This window comes from Pseudoliparis swirei, chromosome 5 (assembly GCF_029220125.1).
Source record: "Pseudoliparis swirei isolate HS2019 ecotype Mariana Trench chromosome 5, NWPU_hadal_v1, whole genome shotgun sequence".
Classification (NCBI taxonomy): domain Eukaryota; kingdom Metazoa; phylum Chordata; class Actinopteri; order Perciformes; family Liparidae; genus Pseudoliparis; species Pseudoliparis swirei.
Genome location: NC_079392.1, coordinates 3,679,755 through 3,701,531, shown reverse-complemented (window position 1 = coordinate 3,701,531; position 21,777 = coordinate 3,679,755). Strand labels below are relative to the sequence as shown.

The 21,777-nt window shown below is 40.5% G+C and overlaps 1 protein-coding gene across 1 annotated transcript in view; it reads left to right on the top strand.

Moving 5' to 3' along the window:
* The first annotated feature begins 814 nt into the window (after positions 1-814).
* Positions 815-21,777, top strand: part of cachd1 (cache domain containing 1) — a 63,802-nt gene continuing 42,839 nt past the window's right edge. The window contains exon 1 of the mRNA XM_056414874.1: positions 815-1,484. Within this exon, the coding sequence (XP_056270849.1) occupies positions 1,230-1,484 (255 nt within the window). The 5' untranslated portion in view covers positions 815-1,229. The remainder of the gene's footprint in view (positions 1,485-21,777) is intronic.

Here is a 21,777-nt window from a genome sequence, read left to right as displayed (position 1 = left end):
TCAAAGAGGCTCAGAACGAAGAGAAATTGAAGCTGCAAATAAAACCCGAACTGGAGTTTTAGAGGAGTGGACTAGTCTGTGCTGCGTCGTTTTAGAGCTGCTTTTCACTCACGTGCATGCAACATGTGGGAGTTAATTTGTCCCAAAATCCACATGAGATGTGATAGGCTATCACATATGTCACCTGTTAATTTGGTTATTAACTAAAAGCACAGGGATCTCTCTTTGTGTCTGGAGTTTTACCTCAAGTGCTCGAATGTGTCTTTTTCCTAAGTTTTAAGACATGATCCTGCAGAAAAGATCTAAAATGATCCTGTAGCCGCATCAAAGCTAAATACTTGACTTCAAGATAAGAAATAAAACGAAATAAACCTTATATAAAACAAATTCAAAGAATTAGTTTTTTTGGGCAACCTGCATGGAAGACATTTCATTGGCCAATTGCAGCCAATTGGTTTGACCCCTTTTTCCTATTCAAGGATATTTTGTAGAGTTGTTTTTTCCTTATTGGACACAAAGGTCAATTTACTTAACTTTTTAAGCAAGAAATGAATTATATAATCAAGAAGTTGACACCAGCATTTTATTCCTGACAGGCTTTGCCACACTCTCAATTTGAAATGTGAACATATTTTTTATTTGCGCACACCTTTTAAGGTTTATATTTGGAAGATCATTCGACGCCGGACGTTTAAAACAATTTTTTTTTTTTTACCAGTGGCTTTTTCCCCCTTCTTTTCCCAGCAGCACCTGAAGGCACCACGAAGCCCTGATCCATTGATCCTCGGATCCAGGCGCTGCTAGGACTCTCTTGTGTTTCCACGCCTCCCACTTTCACCCCCATTGTGGAGAATCTCCGGCTCACACACACACACTCACACACACACTTTGCCAGACTTCCAGGAGTTGGAGCGACTGCCCCGAAGACGGAACACAGACGACGGTAAAAGAGAAAAGGAAACCCGTGTCTTCTTTCACGCATAGATCTACTTTCTTCTCTTGAGGGATTTCAAGGAGCTGCAATGGTTACCGTCGCTGGAGATTTTGGAGACTTGCACCGGAGAGAAAGTCCACACGTTCTCTAACGCTGCGAAGTTGTAAAGAAAAAGGAAGAAAAAAAAAGTACCCCCCCCCCCCCTTGAAGTTTTTTCTTTTCTTCCGCCACCAGCTCCAGACTTTCCGCTTTTCTCCTCCCCAAAAAAAGTCTGCGGGACTCGGGAACAGCCATCATGGCGAGGCGGACCGGGGACTCACCTCTGGGTTCGACGCCGAAAACGCGCGCTGCTCTCTGGGATAAACACCTCCGGTTTCACGGAGGCGGCGGATTGTTGGCTTTTTCCTGGAGCTTCGCGCTCGTCTGCTCGGCTCTTTTTTGTGGATATTGCGGAGCCGAGACGGAGTTTTCCATCCTGGAGGAAGCGCGAGTCCTGGCCGACCAGATGAAGACGCTGTCGTCCCACGAGCTGGGAGTCCTCACAATGCAGGTACGGGTCGTGTGTTCCTCGCGCGTGTGTCCGTGTAACGCACGAGCACCAAACATCACTAAAACGTCATATTTTTGCAGAGTGAAACTTTGTTGTCTGAAATGTTACAATAAAGTCTGTGATGTCGCTTTTCATCTGGGACGTGAACTGGAGGTTTGATGTGCTGGCTGCAAGTGTTTTCAGTGTTATTATTCCATAACTTGCATAAAGAAATATAGTTACATATATTTAATTTGCTGTGTGTGTGTGTGTGTGTTTGTGTGTGCATAGGATTATGCATCCATTAAGCAACGTTTGGCTCTCATCCAACAACATTGTCCCCATATAAAGATGCAAATGTGCAGAGACATAAACTGGTTATTATTCAACATGCCTTCAAGTGTGTCTGGGAATGTAGGTCTCCGGAATATCAAATAACAGGAATACATCTTCTCTTTTTTGACATTTTGGCTGCAGCTCACAGACAGTCAGAAAATCTGCTTCTTTTTTTCCGCTCATATGTAAATGAAAACAATAAATCAGACTTTGTTAACACATTACCCGAATAGAAACGCATTGTCTCCTTAATTTTGGGATTATATTTAAAAATCATTAGGGCCCAGTGCTCCGACGAATAGAGCAGCAACGAGAAGATGTGTAACCTTGTAACTATGGCAATTATCAAATTAGTTTTAGATTAATTTTGTCATTGATTAATTGAAAATGTTTGTGTTCTTTTTAGAAGTTTGGTGGTTCGTGCTTTTTTAAGTTCCTCATGGAGACATCACACCCATTTTACTACCTATTAGTAACCGCGTAATGTTCATTAATGTATCCTCGTATTGGATTTATAAGCCCTGATTGTTCAGAGCTGAACTAGTTTTTTGAAATAATCTGAATATATATATATATTGTGGTATTATTTAATGACATTTAATCGAATATCTTTTGATTTTTGGAGCCATTTGAATAGCGATTTGTCCAGAAAATCAATTGATAACCGTTTGGAAAAGTTCTTCTATCTCGATGATAAAACAATATACATTTTTCACCATTTTCTGGCACGCCACATAGACCTCACAATCCACCAAGCGGATTATCAGCAGATGAATCACTTATGAAAACAACCGTTTGCTGCAGCCATGATTTTAATTTTAGACGTACTATGCAATCACAACAAAAACACTGCTTCATCGTGTCCGTGCGTGCAGACCGGCGTTGAGTCACCAAATGGCAGGAGGGGGTGCAGGGTGCCGAGGGCCCGCCGCTGCAGGGTGTGAGGGGGGGGGGGGGGGGTGTTTAGCACTTCAGAGGCGGAGGAGCTCAACCGGGCCTTGAACACCGAGGAGGCGGCGGCGGGTGGGGGTGGGGGGCCTGGCGTTTCATCTTCTCTGCTTCCACACGGAGCTTCCTTCATCCTTGGGCTCTGGGAGTCGGCTTTGAGGGCTTCCTCTGATCCGCCCCCCCCCACTGGATCCGCCTTTGTCACCTGCTCATCCTTCGCTGAGCTCTCCCGTTTGTTTTTAATTCCCGTTCTTTCCATAAATTTCTTCTTTTTCTGCTCTCGCCTGGCGCTCAGTCAAATTTTAATCAGCCGTTGGTTTATTATTTCTCATGTCAAAGTAAAATAGTTCTTATTGGCTGCAAAGATGCAATTAATGCAAAACATTTTTCTCTCTGTTTTTAAAGACTCAGATTTTCCGATAGCCCTTTCTATTTATGAACACATGCGTTTTGGTATCTCCCCCCCCTGTATCGTGAGAAATAACTATGAAGCGGCCATGTTGTTTTACAAGCTGGGAACATGACTTGGCATGAAGCTAACGAAAGTTTGAGTGAATCACATTATTTTGTTGTATGGATTATGTTCGTAACTTTCTTTTCTGCTCTCGCCTGGGGCTCCAAGTCACATTTTAGTCAGCCGTTGGTCTTTTATTTCTCAGTTTAAAGTAAAAAAGTTCTATTGGCTGCAAAGATGCAATTAATGCAAAATAGTTTTCTCTCTGTTTTTGGAAATGGCTTTAAGGCGGCCATGTTGTTTGACAAGCTCGACACATTTGACTTAGCGTGAAGCTAACGCAACTTTGAGTGAAGCAGATTTTGTCAGTCTCCTCAAATGTAGGAGACGTGCATCCCATAATAATAGTCTGCAGGAATCTTCCTGCCGTACTTTCTGTGTGGACACCTGCTCAGATGTGACTCGCTTGTCTGCAGGTGTGTGTCCATTTGAACTCTATTTGAATATATCTTTCTGGCACTTTGGCACTTTTGTTTGCGGTTTATTGTTTTCCGATGCAGTGATCTCACACACCGAGTTTGCATCCAAACGGCACCATTGACTTGGATGCAAATTCAGATTTTTATAGAGTCATGGCTGTAAATCATCATTTTCTTCCAACGTGCAAAAGTTCACGCAGTATTTTTTTGGAGAAGATCTGATGCTTTTTGTTATCTCTCTGCTTAAAACGTAATTCTACCTCCGTCCGCTCCACCCCTCCATTCTCTGGCAGATGTGTAATTTGAGGCGGTCCGTGTCGGTGTAACTGAGTCACCGGGTCAACCTCGTTCAATCTCTGAGTTGTTCAATTATCACGGGACAAAAAGGATGTTGACACTCTTTTTTAAATGTTTTTAAGATGATATATTTTCATGGCATTCTGCTACAATCTAGTAGTTAATTTAATTAGTTATGAATTCAGTTCATTTCTAGCGGGATTTATTGCGAGTACAAACTGTAAAGAATGCTGCAACTTAATGCTATTCTTGTCAGTATTATCGATTTATTTTATCATCAGTTTTCCAAGTATCAGTATTTGAGGGATATTTCCTTTTTTCAGACATTTTCTTCTTCAATATTGTGGCCTTCAGTACCACTTTTATTGTTTTGCATTAAAACATAATATACATATTTCATTATCATTGTACTTCATGTGTTATTTATTAGAGATGCACGGATACTGATATTGGACATTGGCCTGACATTGGATTGGGGACAATAAGCCAATCTTCTATTGGATACCTGTTATTTTAATGAACAACAATTCAGTAAATGTATTTATTTATTATAATATTTAATTGACCAAAAGTCAAGCCTGATATTGTCTTACACATGGAAGAATGAACTCTTACACACAGTGAGCCTATAAATTAAACACTGGTATCGTAACTTAAATTTTCTTTCCTATCAAGACTGCAAAAGCTGGATCAGTGCACACCCTTTATTTCTTTGAAACATCCTTTTGTGTGGCTTGTCGGGTTGTTTTTTATTCTTTTCTATATTTGATTTGTTGCAGCCTGGCTTTGTCTTTTTATTGTATAAATCGGATAGTTAAGAATATTCTTCCACATTAGTAATTGCTTTCATATATCTGAATGAGTTCTGCTACGCGACTTGTTCATTGTGAGCAGAGACAATCTTCTCTGATGTATGTTGGAGCAGTTCATGTCATTTCTTTGGGGGGGGTGGGGCCTTAACGCCAAAGGGTTCAATATTCAATTGAATCCCTTTTTGTATGTTAATAAACTACGAGCCTGGTGCTGCTCGCCTGCGAGATCCAGGCACCACAGTACATGTTTCCAGCCACACGCGCTTGATCTGATACGCCGTTCATAGATTGTCGCTCATGCTGAAGCCCAAAAAGAGAGATCACACGTCGCTCCCTCTGCTTTTGACCGAGAGGGTATTTACGGCCCGTCGGCTGATTGTTTACAAAGGAAACTTCACCGTGCTAGTTTTTAAGTGCCTTAATCCTCAGACGTGTGGCTTGTTATTGAGGCCGGGCTCGTCCAGCATCCCCCGGACCCCTAATTGAATATTGATAGTAATTTAAAGGGAATGGGGGTTTGTGCAGACAAGGGCAGCTCTGATTTCTATGGGTTGGGTTTGATCCAAAGGCAACACCAGTCGCGATCGTAGAACCCAAATTGCTGCTGTTTTTTTTAATAGCATTTTTGATTGGGCATATTTTAACATGTCTAAAGGTCTTCTTTTTTATTTTAATCCTATTTCGCTGATTTGCCTTTGGTCGGTTGCGTTTCTTCTCCTTTTGCCTCACTTCATAATGAATCACTTGCAGAGTCTGGGAGGAGGAGGAGGGTGAGAGGATGTAGAGCAGGACATCAGGTTTCTGCAGCACAGCTTCAAAGCCTTCTCGCTTCTTACTGCATTGCTGTATCCTCAAAAATCCAAGGTTACCACGAGCCTCACAGGCCCTCTGCTACATGATCGAATATTACGACTCACTCACGCTCACTTTTCACATTGTAAGTTCACGTCTGAACTGCTTTACTTTCAGCCTGACACGCTGTGTTGATGTTGACTTCATGTTCATTTGAATATAAAGTTACACATGTGCTCTTTCGTAGAATATTATTCTATAGATGCATCTCTAAGCACATTCGTGCACTTGTCTCAGGATGTAATGGGGCTCAAGGTACAGAGGTTATGTTATGTAACCATCTCCTCCTTATCACTTAGTCCAATATTGCAAACAGGTGGTCACTTCCTGTACCCAACAAACAAAGCCAATGCATTGTCTTCTTCAACCTGCTTTCTCTTTACTGGCCAACAAGGGGCGACTCCTTTGGTTGAAAAAAGGAGTCTGATTGTATTGAAGTCTATTGGAAAATGACTCTACTTCTCACTTTATTCCCTCAGTAAACATGTCTTCATCGTCTCAAATCGCTAGTTACAAGTCTTCTTCAACACCGCATGATGTGTAAATTATGGTCAAATAGACCATAAACCAGTGTACGTATTTGGACATTCTTACTGGGATTGTACAGCGTTCTTATGCAACTCCTGCGCATTCAAAAAATGATGGAGGCAAATCACTTTGAGTTAAGGACGGAGAAGTTCTCTTCTCAACTAACATGTTATTGTTGTTGTTGGTTCCTGAACTGAACAACCCCGGTGTTCATTTTGTTACCACTAACCATTCAATCCAAAGTTTGTTATCCTTCTACATGGATGCTGTGTTTCAATATTGTCAAAGGAGGCTCCTGCACTGTTGGTTTAATACTGGTGCTGATGAACAGAGTGATGTTAGGAATCATTTATCAATCTGCTCACATTGGTACAAGTTGAACTTCCAGAAGGGAGTCAATTGATTTCATTTTTATTTTATTTTTCTGGCCACATTTGTGTCATGGAAATAATAAACACAAATGTATATATTATGACCGTATGTTGTGCTAGCTAGTTGCTAACTTTGTCTCTTTAGAGCCCCTTTGCTGAAGAACGCCTGAAACAACGAAGTAGAGAGTCGAGAATGAACCAAAACGGTGACACTGCGGGCAATAAAACCAAAACAGCGAGTTAAAAGCAGATAAAACGGTGGAGCCGAGGGAAACTTGTGGTTCAAGTAAAAGTGGAATGTGTGGGTGGAAAGCCGAAAAACATTTTCTTAAGCATGTACCGGAGGGTTCCTACAGATCTATTAACCTTCTTGTTAATTTCTTCACGTCAAAGACGAGCACAGCGAGCGTGGCGGTTTCTTCTTTAACCGCCACCCTCTCGTATTCTCTCCTACATGTAAGTATCTACACTGTGTTGTCGGGGTATAGCTCACTGCTGCTTGTTCCCCTCCTTTCTCTTGTGTGAAATATGCAGGTTGTCTGGAGCTCCAGCGGCTTTGCATTAGCCAACCTTTTTTTTTTTTTTTAGTCCAACCATAAATCTCAAAGCGCCTCAGCGGTTTACGAGCCATTTGAGGCTGCGCCAAACTATCTGCGCCTCTTTCCTTTACACATTTTAACTGGAGCCTTTTTCAAATTATTATTGTAGAGAACATTTACATTTTTTTTGTTTTTGTTGCACTGACTTGCTTTTACTTGTTGGGTTCTTGGCTGCTGCCGATACATGAACGCTTCAAACTTTTTCTTTTTATCCAAGCTGAATGGAAAATATACATGCTAACTGATTGTACGGCCTCCTTTCCAACCAAATTCTTTCCATAATTCAAAAGTTAATAATTGTGTTCCTTGAGTCGTGGAGAAATGGGTTTTTTTTTTCTTCTCGAACAGCTGCAAAATCCCATAGCTACATCTGCTATGTTAAAAACAACAACTTGGAATAACTTTTGGTATCAGTCTTCAACAAATTCTTGGCCTCTCCAAAACCCGGGGAGACTTCCCAGTTCTGTCGACCGTTACCTTTTTATCATCCCGTCACAATGCAGAGGAGGACCGAGCAGAGGAGCCACGTTTTCATTAAATGTGGAGGAGCTGCTGTGTGTTTTGGCCCGAGTCCAGCCGTCGAGAGGCTCGGGCGCCCCTCGTGTATATATATATATCCATAACCCCCGAACCGAACACACATCGGACACGGTGAGGTACCCAGACTTGTTTGACAAGGCTGGGAATTAAATGCTGCTCTTGCTAAAACCACGTCACATCTGGATTTCAGAAACTCAACAGCATATTCTATATCGCGCTGCAGGGATGACGCACTTTTATCGGGCCAACCCCTAAAGTGAGCATCACACTGGTTCTCCTTATTTTGGAATAATACAGAAAATAAGCTCTGTGGCAAAACACAAGATTATGATACTAACATGTTTTGTTCAGCACGATATTTTTTACAAACGATCACTACTTTAATGACGTTTTTTTAGGCACAAATGTCATCGGCAGAAATAAAACGCCAACGTTAAGGCTATTAACGGACTACACAGTCCATGGCTGTATAGGGATAACCTCTATGTCTTTTTAATTCAATAACAATGCCAGTCCCGTATGCGGTGCAGGTATTCTATTATTCATGCTGGCCTATCTTCCAAGTTAAGTCCTAAAAAAAATCGAATCGTTTTTTTTTGCTATGGCCCTCGAAAACAGCCACTGCCCAATCCCATGTCAGCAGATATCCTCAAAATTGTGTCGGTGTATTTTTCACATTGCTGAAGGCAATTTGATGTATGGATCACCAACAATGATGCAAGCAATATCCTGGCATGGTTTAAACTAATGGAAAAGGGGGAACATTTTTGTTTTTAAATGAGATAATGAAAGCTATAGAGAGCTTACCTTTTTAAAAACAAACAAAAGCTCTAGAATTGTTGTTCCTCAATATATTGTCGGCCTCTTGCATTCAGACTTTTGAGCTTTTCAATTCAGTTTATTTTGAAAAGCCCAATATCGCAAGGCATGAGACACAGCCGGATCCAATGAGACATGAAGTCACTAAGACTCCGAGGAGGAAGCAGAGTTCATAATGTGCAATAAAGAGACGTGAATTCATCCATAAGTAGAGATAGAAGAGGATATCGGTGCTCAGTGTATCCTTAAGGCTTAAAGCCTATAGCAGCATCTCTAGGGGCTGGACCAGGTGAACCTGATTCAGCCCTCACTATAAGACTATTAAAGAGGAAAGCCTTAAGTCTTAAATGAGGCGACTGTAGGTGGAAGCTGGATCCATAAAAGAGGAGCTTAATAACTGAAGATTCTCTCTTTTCCTTCTATTCCAACGGACCTTTTATTCACAATAGTCCATCAGCAAATTATACTTGTCATTTAGCTCTCAAATGCACATACTCTACTTCTTCTAGACTACTTCTCTGATGTTCCAGAAATCTTCTCTTATTTCAGTTGGAATATCTCTCGCTGATATTGTCAAAAATACATTTAAAAAAAGTTGTTTATTTAAAATGTTAACAGTTGCCAAATGACCTCCTTGGAGACACGAACAGTCGGCTTCATCTTCCGTCTGAATCTACCTGCAGCCCACTTCCGTTATCTAACGTGACTTGCAAGAAGGCCGCTGGAAGATATGAGGACAACATTTTTTTTCTATGTGTTTTCTTTCTCCCAGATCTTTTAAACAAGATCGCTCCCCATTCGTTTCAATAAAAAAAAGTCCCTTTCATTTCCCCCCCTTGTGTAAGTACATCCCATAGTGCACCATCTCTTGGCTCCCGCTGGACTGCGGTCGAGACGGAGAATATCACCGACGTTCTTCCTCTTCTGCACCAGCTGTTGTGGTTTAAATCCGCCTGGACCGTCGTGGCCAGATCGTTTTTTATCTGACCGCTTTTTGATCTGTTTCCCACATTTCTCCATTGAAGAAGGCCTCCCTCTCTCTCTCTCTCTCTCTGTTTGGCCTTGACTGAAATTGGTTTTGCAGTGATTTTCAGCCCCCTCAGCCTTTTATAGTGTTGTTGTTTCTGCCTTCGCTTACTCTTAAATCTTTCCCGACTCGCCTTTTTTCTTTGTTTTGACCTCCTCTACGATGCCGAGCTCCCGTTAAGAATCTAGACGGCACATTTCCGCGATTGCTTATCAAAGTGCAGTTGTGGTTAAAACGTGTTCAGATTAAGGAAAGGGACATTTTTCTACCGATTGCAAGCATCCTGCCGTTAAAAAAAGTTTAGCCCAAGATGAACGTCAGGATGTCATGCAGGTAAACTTGTAGTATCTTTATCATATATAGACACAAGTGTTTGTTAATTAGCTTGGGACACACACTCAAGAGCTGAATTGATTAGTCCATTAACTGTAGTTGGCTACTATCATTTGAGACCAATTTTAGCATAAGATTACATGATTTCTTTCATGTCAGAGTAAATGATTAGGTAATTGAGAAAATAATAGTTAGTTTTTACCACAGTCATGTTTCAAAAGTTTACACAAAGGCAAGTTTTTGATTCCCCGAATATATTTATGACAAAAGTTGCTCCCTCCATTTCTTCTGTAGACGTGCAACTAATGATTATTATTGTTTAATCAGAAGTTTATAGTATTATTACAGATAATCCATTGATGACATAAAAAAAGGAAAGCGATCAAATCCTCACCACCAATATTGCGCATTTCAGTACCAAAAACGATTAATCACTTATAACAGTTATAGATCAGTTTAGCTAATTAATCAACTAATACTTTCAGCTCTAATGTTATGTATGATAATGTGCACCAACCATCCAGGTGCTCAGTGAATGTAGCTTAACTCGGTCCTTTTGCTTATTAAAGAGGAGAACTAATTAACTGGCGATCTAATCTGCTCATTCTCCCTTTTTTAATGATTCCCCCCCCTCTTCTCTCGCGCTCTCTCTCCCATTCACTATCACCTTCTCAGCGTTGTCTTTGCAAGCGCACACACACACACACACACACACACACACACACAAACAGATGCACTCGATGAAAAGAGTGAAAAGGATCTTTATTGGTGATCCGGGCTTTGTGTTCTGTCCAGATTCCTGCCAGTGTTACTTAGTTAGCTCCCCCCCTCCCCCCCAGCAAGTCCTGTCCCTTCACCCGCCACAATGGGCAACACTCAAAATGAACTCTCCCTGAAAGAAGGGAAAGGAAAGGGGGCGGCGGCTTGTGGGGGAAGGCAAAAAAAAACCCAGACTGGAAGGCCGAGCATAGTAGAGGGACCAGTTCCCTTCCACAGACAACATGGTCCCCGCCCTGTCTCACAGTATACACACACACACACACACACACACACACACACACACACACAGTCTCTCTCTCCTGGAGAAGGGGCTTTGCATTCTCGATGAGGAGAAAGTTGGAGCTCATGCTGAGGAGAAGCAGATCAGACTTTTCATTTTACTTCTAATGGCGATGAACCCAAACGTCACAGTTGTTGAGAAGCACTGTTTTCCAAAAAAGTGTCTCAAATTTCCTTCCATGTTTTTTATGCCCGTTTGCAGTATTTTTGCATTTGGATAGGTGCAAGATCTGACTGAATATATTGTTCTTCCTCGAGGCACAAGGCTGTACGTGTAAGGGAAGAACTGGCAGGTCTCTCGTGTTGTGATGTTCTATACAGACGCACAAAACACTCACTGTTACAGTATCTTCGTTTATGATCGTGAGGATGCCACCTCTCACACTCTGGGGTCACAAGGTCGCCGACTTCTCTCCTCACGGCACTTTGTGAACCTAAAGGTGTCGCACAATGATTAACACAACCTATCTAGCCACGGAGATCTCAACTTAAAGGCAAAGGGAGCTTTGAACACGGAGGTGGAGTTGGTGTATTTGTTAGATAGACAAGCAACGTATGTGTAGCTCACATTAGTCATATAGAAGAACATGGGTACACTACATCAACACATGCTTTTTTTTGTTTTAAGATTATCTCTGTACATTTTGAGGTTTCTACTCGCACCGTTTTTAGAAATAATCTCACCCCTAAAATTGCATATCACGTCACCATTTACATCCACATGCCAGTGTAAGTTCTGTGGTTCGCATCCTTTTAAAACTTTAACTTTATGATACGATATTATAGGAAGGAAGTAGGAACTGTAGTGCAGACTTGCATTGTGTCTATCTTCACCATCTTCTCATCTCCTCAGTCCCCATCTCTCTCGGTTTAATTGTGTCTGCCGGTGGTAAAACTGTCCTGTTCCTTTTTGTCTTCTGCTGGTTTAACAGCCTTTGAGAAGATGAGTCGGGAAGTGACCCCATCTCATGAGTTTGGACTTTGGACATTCTGTGTCTCCTGTAAGACGAGGCCGGCTCGGGAAGATGAAAAGAGATGCGTCGCCGAGGAAATGGCGAGAGGGATACATGTGATACGGCTTGCTAATTGGGAGGCAGACAGGAGTGTGGAAGATGTCTTCAGACACTTTTAGTGTTCCAAACACACCCTTACACCGTCTCCATCTCTATCTATACACTCGCATATCTCTCACATAAACAGACTCCGCATGTACGGAGCGGCTGCAGCTGTGTTTGGCTATCGGTGTCTCTGAGCTCGGGGATGTTTCTGCCACACGAGTTGCTCATTCGATCAGGACCGGCTCAAGTAATACAAGACGAGCATTAAGAGAGGCTTCGGTGTTTGACTGGCGGGTCATTATCACCCCCGGGTTTCCTGCCTATCATGACAAACGTTTATCCCGCTGCCCGGTATGACTTTTAAGAGTTATTGCAACGCAAGAGTTCAAGAAATTGGCGGGTTGCTGGTCAATGTCCCGACTGGACTGTTTGGACTGGGTGGTATAAAGTATTCTCAACAAATCTTAGAAGTCGACTCATTATACATGCTTATTAAAGAAATGCATTCAGTGTAATACCTTGTTGGTATTATAACTCTACTCTCTTATCACAGCGTTGTTGAGAATACTTCATACCACCTTTATACCACCCAGTCCAAACAGTCCAGTCTGGACATTGACCAGCAACCCGCCGCTTAACCACAGAGACTTCACGCGTGTGTCCTAAACTACAATAGGCTACCTGCCCAAGACCGTAGTTTGGATTGTGTAGTTTTATTGTGGATTGTTCAGAACATTCATATCGCAGCAAACAACTATGGCCACTGTCGTGTTCAGAGATCTTTAACCCTTGTGTTGCCTTCGGGTCATTTTGACCCGATTCTTAATACAAACGTCTTGGATCGATAGTTATAATAAAGCGTATTTAATTAAGAGAAAGACCAACTCTGTGATAAGAGAGTAGAGTTATAATACCAACAAGTTATTACACTGAATACATTTCTTTAATTAGCATGTGTAATGAGCCGAATTCTAAGATTTGTTGAGAATACCTTACACCACCCAGTCCGTCCAGTCTGGATATTGACCAGCAACCCGCCACAATACCACATCCCCGACTTCACGGGTGTTAAGACTGCAGCAATTCAGCTCTCGGCATCACAATGGACTTCTCCTCATTTGGAAAGTCAGCCCAGTAGAAGAAACGTGGTATGAGTCCTTTTTCTTAGGTTTTTAAACCAGCTCCGGGTCCAAATGATAACCATAATGCCTCACGCCGGGGTCCCAGTCTCATAAAAACATACTGCTCTTGTTGCATAGGGACCGTCTTGAAATAATCACGCGGCGTGTTTTACACGTTGCCCTCAGTGTTCTCATTATTTTTACTCCGGCTGTCTCGGTATGCAGGTTCTCTTTATGGTGATCTCACCGCTATGTTTCAGAAAACGATTGGCTAGTTCAATAGGCAGAGAGGACCGTATCAGGCCTCTGTGTTTATTACCTTGTTGGTTCACACAATTGTACGTCCCACATATCCTTTTTATTATCAAGACATCAGTGTGTGTCTTTTCTCCGGCAGAAGCCCAGTTAACTCTTTCCACAAGAAGCTTGTCTTATCCGGTCCTCTCCTATCCTTCCAAACTTCTGTCCCTCAGACAAATCCTTTTCTTCTTTTGTTTCCCCCCAGAAGGCATTGCTCACTGCCTGGTGCCATGCCAGCTCTTTTCTAGTCTGTCTAGCCCCGGTTGTTGGCACCGTCAGCCATCTCTTGGCAGCCGAACAGGAGACGAGCCCCGTCTACACATTCTGTCCCGTGTGAATAAATGTCTGTCAAATATTCCAGAAAATGATATCTTTTGAAGGGAAGTTTCACATTTACATGCAGACACGCAAAGTCTTCTTAAGATATCTGTGTTTACTGTCAATGTCGATGTGGTATTGTCCTACTTTTTTTAACATAACGTACTCAATAAAATGTATATGGGCAGATTTGAACACTTTCCCAGAAATATCTTACAACTTATACACTGCATAGTAAAATGCATGTGGATTTAGTTTGGTCTTGAGAGAGTCCATTCGTGGATCGGGTACAACTGTATTTGGATTCAGAACTTACCCAGCAGCCTGTGCACCTGCTCTGCTTGGTGATGTTGATGATCATCTGACTGAGCCAGCCTGCTTTCCCTTTTCCAGAAACATTATTCTGACTGTTATTTGGTCTGTGTAAAAGAATCGTAGGGTGGGAGGTTAACCCTAAGGGGATAGCCATAGGGTTGACCCTTTAACCCTAAGGTGATAGCCATAGGGTTGACCCTTTAACCCTAAGGTGATAGCCATAGGGTTAACCCTTTAACCCTAAGGTGATAGCCGTAGGGTTGACCCTTTAACCCTAAGGTGATAGCCATAGGGTTAACCCTTTTACCCTAAGGTGATAGCCATAGGGTTAACCCTCTAACCCTAAGGTGATAGCCATAGGGTTGGCCCTTTAACCCTAAGGTGATAGCCATAGGGTTAACCCTTTAACCCTAAGGTGATAGCCATAGGGTTGACCCTTTAACCCTAAGGTGATAGCCATAGGGTTGGCCCTTTAACCCTAAGGTGATAGCCATAGGGTTGACCCTTTAACCCTAAGGTGATAGCCATAGGGTTAACCCTTTTACCCGAAGGTGATAGCCATAGGGTTAACCCTCTAACCCTAAGGTGATAGCCATAGGGTCGACCCTTTAACCCTAAGGTGATAGCCATAGGGTTGACCCTTTAACCCTAAGGTGATAGCCATAGGGTTAACCCTTTAACCCTTAGGTGATAGCCATAGGGTTGACCCTTTAACCCTAAGGTGATAGCCATAGGGTTAACCCTTTAACCCTAAGGTGATAGCCATAGGGTTGACCCTTTAACCATAAGGTGATAGCCATAGGGTTAACCCTTTAACCCTAAGGTGATAGCCATAGGGTTAACCCTCTAACCCTAAGGTGATAGCCATAGGGTTGACCCTTTAACCCTAAGGTGATAGCCATAGGGTTAACCCTTTAACCCTTAGGTGATAGCCATAGGGTTGGCCCTTTAACCCTAAGGTGATAGCCATAGGGTTGACCCTTTAACCCTAAGGTGATAGCCATAGGGTTGGCCCTTTAACCCTAAGGTGATAGCCGTAGGGTTGACCCCCTCTTCTTTATTTTGAAGTATCTGTGTAAAAAGTGCCGAAGAGAAAACTGTAACTTGTCACATAAAACCAAAAGATACTTTATATGTGTGTGTGTATATATATATATAAATAAATATAAACGCTGTCATTTCACTCATGAATATTGTCGGCTTAATCAGGGTTTTTGATTGACCGGCATAGCAGGGATACGGCTCTCCTTTTCCCCAAATCCTCTCATCATTTACATACCAGTGTGAGTGTCCTTGGGGAACTCTCTCTCTCTCTCTCTCTCCCTTTCTTGAAAGCTCTCACACTTGAGCTCCGGCACACGGCGGCGATGGGCTCATGAATCTGAATGGGAGAGGGGTTTCCGATGTTTAGAGGAAACCTGATGCATATTCAGCTCCGTTTGACATGTTTGTGAAACACGGACGCCGTGTTTTGGGTTCGCTCGAGTGTCAACGAATGCAAATGAGATATTTACTGTGTGTACTTTTTGCATAATTAGATTTGTGGATATATACAGGACTGTCTCAGAAAATTAGAATATTGTGATAAAGTTCTTTATTTTCTGTAATGCAATTAAAAAAACAAATGTCATGCATTCTGGATTCATTACAAATCAACTGAAATATTGCAAGCCTTTTATTCTTTTAATATTGCTGATTATGGCTTACAGCTTAAGAAAACTCTAAAATCCTATCTCATAAAATTTTAATATTTCCTCAGACCAAGTAAAAAAGATTTATAACAGCTGAGTGTTTGTCAAGGCTCAGGAAACCCTTGCAGGTGTTTCGAGTTAATTAGACAATTCAAGTGATTTGTTTAATACCCTACTAGTATACTTTTTCATGATATTCTAATATTTAGAGATAGGATATTTGAGTTTTCTTAAGCTGTAAGCCATAATCAGCAATAAATCAGAATAAAAGGCTTGCAATATTTCAGTTGATTTGTAATGAATCAAGAATGCATGACATTTTTTTTTTAATTGCATTACAGAAAATAAAGAACTTCATCACAATATTCTAATTTTCTGAGACAGTCCTGTATATATACAGGACTGTCTCAGAAAATTAGAATATTGTGATAAAGTTCTTTATTTTCTGTAATGCAATTAAAAAAACAAATGTCATGCATTCTGGATTCATTACAAATCAACTGAAATATTGCAAGCCTTTTATTCTTTTAATATTGCTGATTATGGCTTACAGCTTAAGAAAACTCTAAAATCCTATCTCATAAAATTTTAATATTTCCTCAGACCAAGTAAAAAAAAAGATTTATAACAGCTGAGTGTTTGTCAAGGCTCAGGAAACCCTTGCAGGTGTTTCGAGTTAATTAGACAATTCAAGTGATTTGTTTAATACCCTACTAGTATACTTTTTCATGATATTCTAATATTTAGAGATAGGATATTTGAGTTTTCTTAAGCTGTAAGCCATAATCAGCAATATTAAAAGAATAAAAGGCTTGCAATATTTCAGTTGATTTGTAATGAATCCAGAATGCATGACATTTTTGTTTTTTTAATTGCATTACAGAAAATAAAGAACTTCATCACAATATTCTAATTTTCTGAGACAGTCCTGTATATACATAAAGGCCCCTTTCTACGAAAAACATTTTCAAGTATGCCGAGTATTTGAAAGACCCTTCACATAGTAATGGAGGGAGATTGACACTTTATTACCACAGGGATTCAAAAGCCAGTCATACTGACTGGTTTTAATTCAGTTTCTATGATGCAATGCTTCCCCAAAAGTACTCTAACCGTGTAAAATCATGCATCTTTTTAAGTTGTGAATTGCATCGGCTCCAGTATGTTTCTTTACTCGGCCGGTCCAGGTGGTATATATATATTCCCCCCCCCCCTAGGATACTACGAGAGGAGCGCTTGTTTCTAGTGGCTCTTGCTGCCAGTTGTGTTCACTCGCATGTCTCCACCCGCCCTCTGGGGACGTATTTAACCGTAAGTCTCTTCGTAGTGTGGAATGTGCCTATATGAATTTGTTAGCCACGTACGAATGAAGAGGTATGAAGAAGTAAAGTGATTCTAACTGCAATGAAGGTGGATGCATACAAAAAATAATCGTAGTTGGAAGTGTAGGAAGCTTTTTATCATAATTTCTTCTTAACGGAAGAGTAAATCAGGCCTTTAATTCAGATAGTAAAAACACACTTTCATTTTATATTTGTATATATATTAATTTATTTATATATTTAGATGTATATACTATATTTTTTAAAACATTTTCATATATATTTAAATATATTTATTTATTTTTGCATTTATATATTTATTTATGTGTGTGTATATATATACATATATATTCATCATTCTTGAAGCAGCAGCAAAACATTTTGTTTACAAATTTGCAATATATATAGATATGTATGTATATGTGTATATATATATACACATATACACACGCACACACACACACACTTCTTTAACAGCTTCTGATCCAACTTGTGTTAGTGAGTTACTCGACTGCATTGGCACGAGGTTTGTGTATCAATGTGTGTGTACTTTGGCAGTGTGGTTGCCTGCAGCTAATCAGTCACAACTCATAAACTGTCCTCCCCTTGTGTGTGTGTGTGTGTGTGTGTGTGTGTGTGTGTGCAGACTGGTTAGACGTGAACAGCGCGTCATGTTGTATACCTTTGGCATACCTGTGTAAACGTGTCAGTGCTTCCGGGACTCTACTTGCGCCGCATAAATGTCGCTCGCGTATGTATTTTTGTTATTTACCAGACGCGGGCCGATGTTTTCCTCCCTCACCAACACCAACCCTGCCTCCAGTTAATCGTCATGTCATAAAGAGTAACGCTCCGCTGTACTGCGTTCCACATCGCTCTGCTGGAATGACCCAAATGGACCACAACGTACACGTAAAATATACTACGACTACGACTATCACAACAACATGAGTCACCGTAGACGTCACTTTACTACGCCGTGCTCTAGCCCAACGGAAAACTCAAATGTGACTCATGTGACTATAATAATAATAATAATGTCTTGTGGTGAAACACGAAGGGACACCCGACACTTAAAAAACATAAAAAGTCTCTGCTTATTATGCTCGGTCTAAAAAGAAACTTTCCGCTCGTCTTTTTTTCTTCTTCGAGAAAGTAAAGTGTGTTTTTCTGCTCGTATGTTTTACATTCTGGCCCCTCGAGGTACAAAATTAAAATGTATGATGTTGGAGGGCGAGAAGAGTGTAGATATGAGATGAATCACTGACATGTCAGTCAGTAGTTACGCTCAGGATGCTACTTCAGCCCGTTCATCAACACAAAAAACATGAAACTGTATTTAATTGTCAAATTACTTATAGTTATATACATATATGAAATGAATTATCTGCATTTAACCCATCTTTAGTTATAAAGGAGCAGCTGTGAAGCGCCCGGGGAGCAACTGGGGGTTCAGTGCCTTGCTCAAGGGACATGCAACTCATGGGGAGAGCGCTTCACGGTTAAAAAAGTTGCCAGTATATTATGTAGAAACATTTTTTTAAACTCCCGCGGTGAACGTCAACATGTCGTGCGATAGCTCCGACCTTCACGCCGCTCTTACTGTTCAGTGTTTGTTCCGTCTGTTGATTCAATTATCAAAGTGAACAGGCCGCTCCAGTCGCCTGGTGTTGTTGAGTTACTCTGAAGTGTTGACCGGATCTATTTATACACATTCAGATCAACACGGGGTGGACTCAATACTCGAAACGCCAAATGTCCACGCTGCTGAAACGACCTCTGAGCCATGTGACCTTCATGAAAGGAGAAGGGGGAGGACATTTACATATCTTTTAGGGGGCAGTTTTTGCCGCCACTGACTGAAACCCAGGGGCATTAGAACAAATATTGGGGGAACTTTTTAAAACTTGTGAAATAACATTTAACCTTTGTTCAAAAAATCATAAATATACTTATTTAGGCTTACAGGATATGAGCAATTGTCATAAAAATGGCAATAATAAGACTATTAGGCAATAATAAGACTATTAGGAAATAATAGGATTATTAGGCAGTAATAATACTATTAGGCAATAATAAGATTAATAGGCAATAATAATACTATTATGCAATAATAAGTCTATTCGGCAATAATAGGACTATTAGGCCTAGAGATTCAAAATGTTTTCTTAGATTTTTTTTAACCTAAAACATAAATCAGACAATCATATTCAATGTTATTCTTATTTCTTTTTTTGGTTATTTATTCTAATTTTTTTAAACATCTATTAACATTCAGAACTTTTATATATTTTTTTAATTCAAAATTATATTTATTGTTTTTTGTGTGTACCTACCTAGTGCAGGCAGTACAGATAGGACACGCACAACAAAGAACACAAACAAACCACCATTAAATGATCATAATTCTGGGGCGTGTGTTGCCCTTCCTCGTGATATCAGGGGCAACATTATAAATCTTCGGGGCAGTTTTGCCCTTTAACCTTGTGTATTTAATAATGAATGTACCGCCTTCACCCACCAACCGTGACGACCAACACGCCCCAAATCTGACCCTCGTGCTCCAGACCGCTGTACCTGGCTGGCTTCCAGGCTTCTGGGGTGAACTCACGTTTCTGGGCTCGACTAGTTTTGTCTGCTCGAAGGCCGAGCCGGAGGAGCGACGCATGCCTCCGTTCATCAGACGACACGGAGGAGAACAAAGCGCCCGTCTGTGGAGACGACCCGCATGGCGGCGGCCAGACGCGATCGCACACGGAGCTCAGACACATGAGACGGGGACCACCCCGGGGACATCTACCCCCGTCCGATGTGCCCCTTTCCCCGTCTTCATCTCTTCGACCCCTCTCACCGATCTGTTCCTCTGTTAACGTCACTTTAGAGTAGTTTAGTCTCAAGGGAGGACATTTACAAGTTCCCCCACGGACTGAAACCCAAGGGCATTAAAAAAGAAATTGGGTCACTTTTTTAAAACATGTGAAATAACATTTAACCTTTTGTTCAGAAATAATAAATATACTTATTTAGGCTTATAGTATATAAGCAATTGTCATAAAAATGTCAATAATAAGAATATTAGGCAGCAGTCTACAGATTAAAAGTGTATTTTCAAACAAAAAACAAACAGAAAACATAAATCAGACAATCATATTACATTTTATTCTTATTTCTTTGTGGTTATTTATTGTACTGTTAACAATTATAACTCTTTCTTTGTTGTTTTATAATTAAAAATGATATATATATATATATATATATATATTTGTGTGTACCTACCTAGCATAGGGAATACAGCACAGACGAAACAAAGAACAAAACCTTATTAAATTCTTATAATTATTAGAGGAAGTTATGGGGGCATTTGTTGCCCCTCTCTTCGTGACATCAGGGGCAACATTATATTTCTTAGGGGCAGTTTTTGCCCTTTGCTCTCGTGTGTTTCCGACGCTGGTTTAGACCATTTGTCCTCTCCTTCAGACGTCAATTTTAGTTTTCTTACTTTCCATTGGTTTGATTCTCACCACCTCATTTTAGGGATTTAAAGAAAATAAAAAAAGTTGTTTGTAAAGCACCAAAAAAGTCTTTATTTTCCATATTGTGACATTTTTTAATGTATTTTTTTTATTTGGAAATATTGACATAACACAGTAAACATGAACTTTAATTGATATTTCCATTGTTTTTCTTCATCTTTTTGTTGACGTATACAAGCGGATAACAAACCCACCCCACACACCCCTATTATGACCTGTTTTTAGCGATGTAGTCTCTCCCGTGTGCACGTATCTACCGACGCTCGTCCACTGCGAGTGAAATCAAAGCCAAAGGGATGAGTCCACTGCACAGGAATGTGAAGATAATCCAGGATAGTGTGTGCAGACAGTGCAGGCGCCCCCCATCTGAACATCCCATCACTTGGCTGAGAAGAGGGGCCTCTTTTTGGCAGGAAGGCATACATCAAAGTTTTTCAATTTATCTGAGCTGGGTGACGAGCTAAACCATGTCTTCCATTTCTCTTTTTTTTTGCCTTTTTTCTTTGACCCCGTGGCTGACAGTTTATCAGTCTCGGTTCTTTCACACACACCTTTTTCTGATCCTTTTGACATCTCTAAGGGGGTCAGTTTGAAGTGTTGGGCCCTCACAGGGAGCACAGTGACCGACTTGTGGGGCCAGAAGGCTGCCGGGGGGCCGGCATCGGGGACCTGATGTTGCTACTCTAGCTGCGTCAAGTTTAAAAAAATTATATAAATATATATATATACATTTATATATATATCTATAAATATATACATTTATATATATTTATATATACTTATTTATTATATAAATGCACGTGACCCCACCGGAGGTCTCAAGTGAAAAAACAAAATATATATATATATTAATATATACATTTATATATATATATTATTTATATATACTTTAAATATATATATAATTTATATATATATTTAATATATATATACAGGACTGTCTCAGAAAATTAGAATATTGTGATGAAGTTCTTTATTTTCTGTAATGCAATTAAAAGAACAAAAATGTCATGCATTCTGGATTCATTACAAATCAACTGAAATATTGCAAGCCTTTTATTCTGATTTATTGCTGATTATGGCTTACAGCTTAAGAAAACTCAAATATCCTATCTCTAAATATTAGAATATCATGAAAAAGTATACTAGTAGGGTATTAAACAAATCACTTGAATTGTCTAATTAACTCAAACACCTGCAAG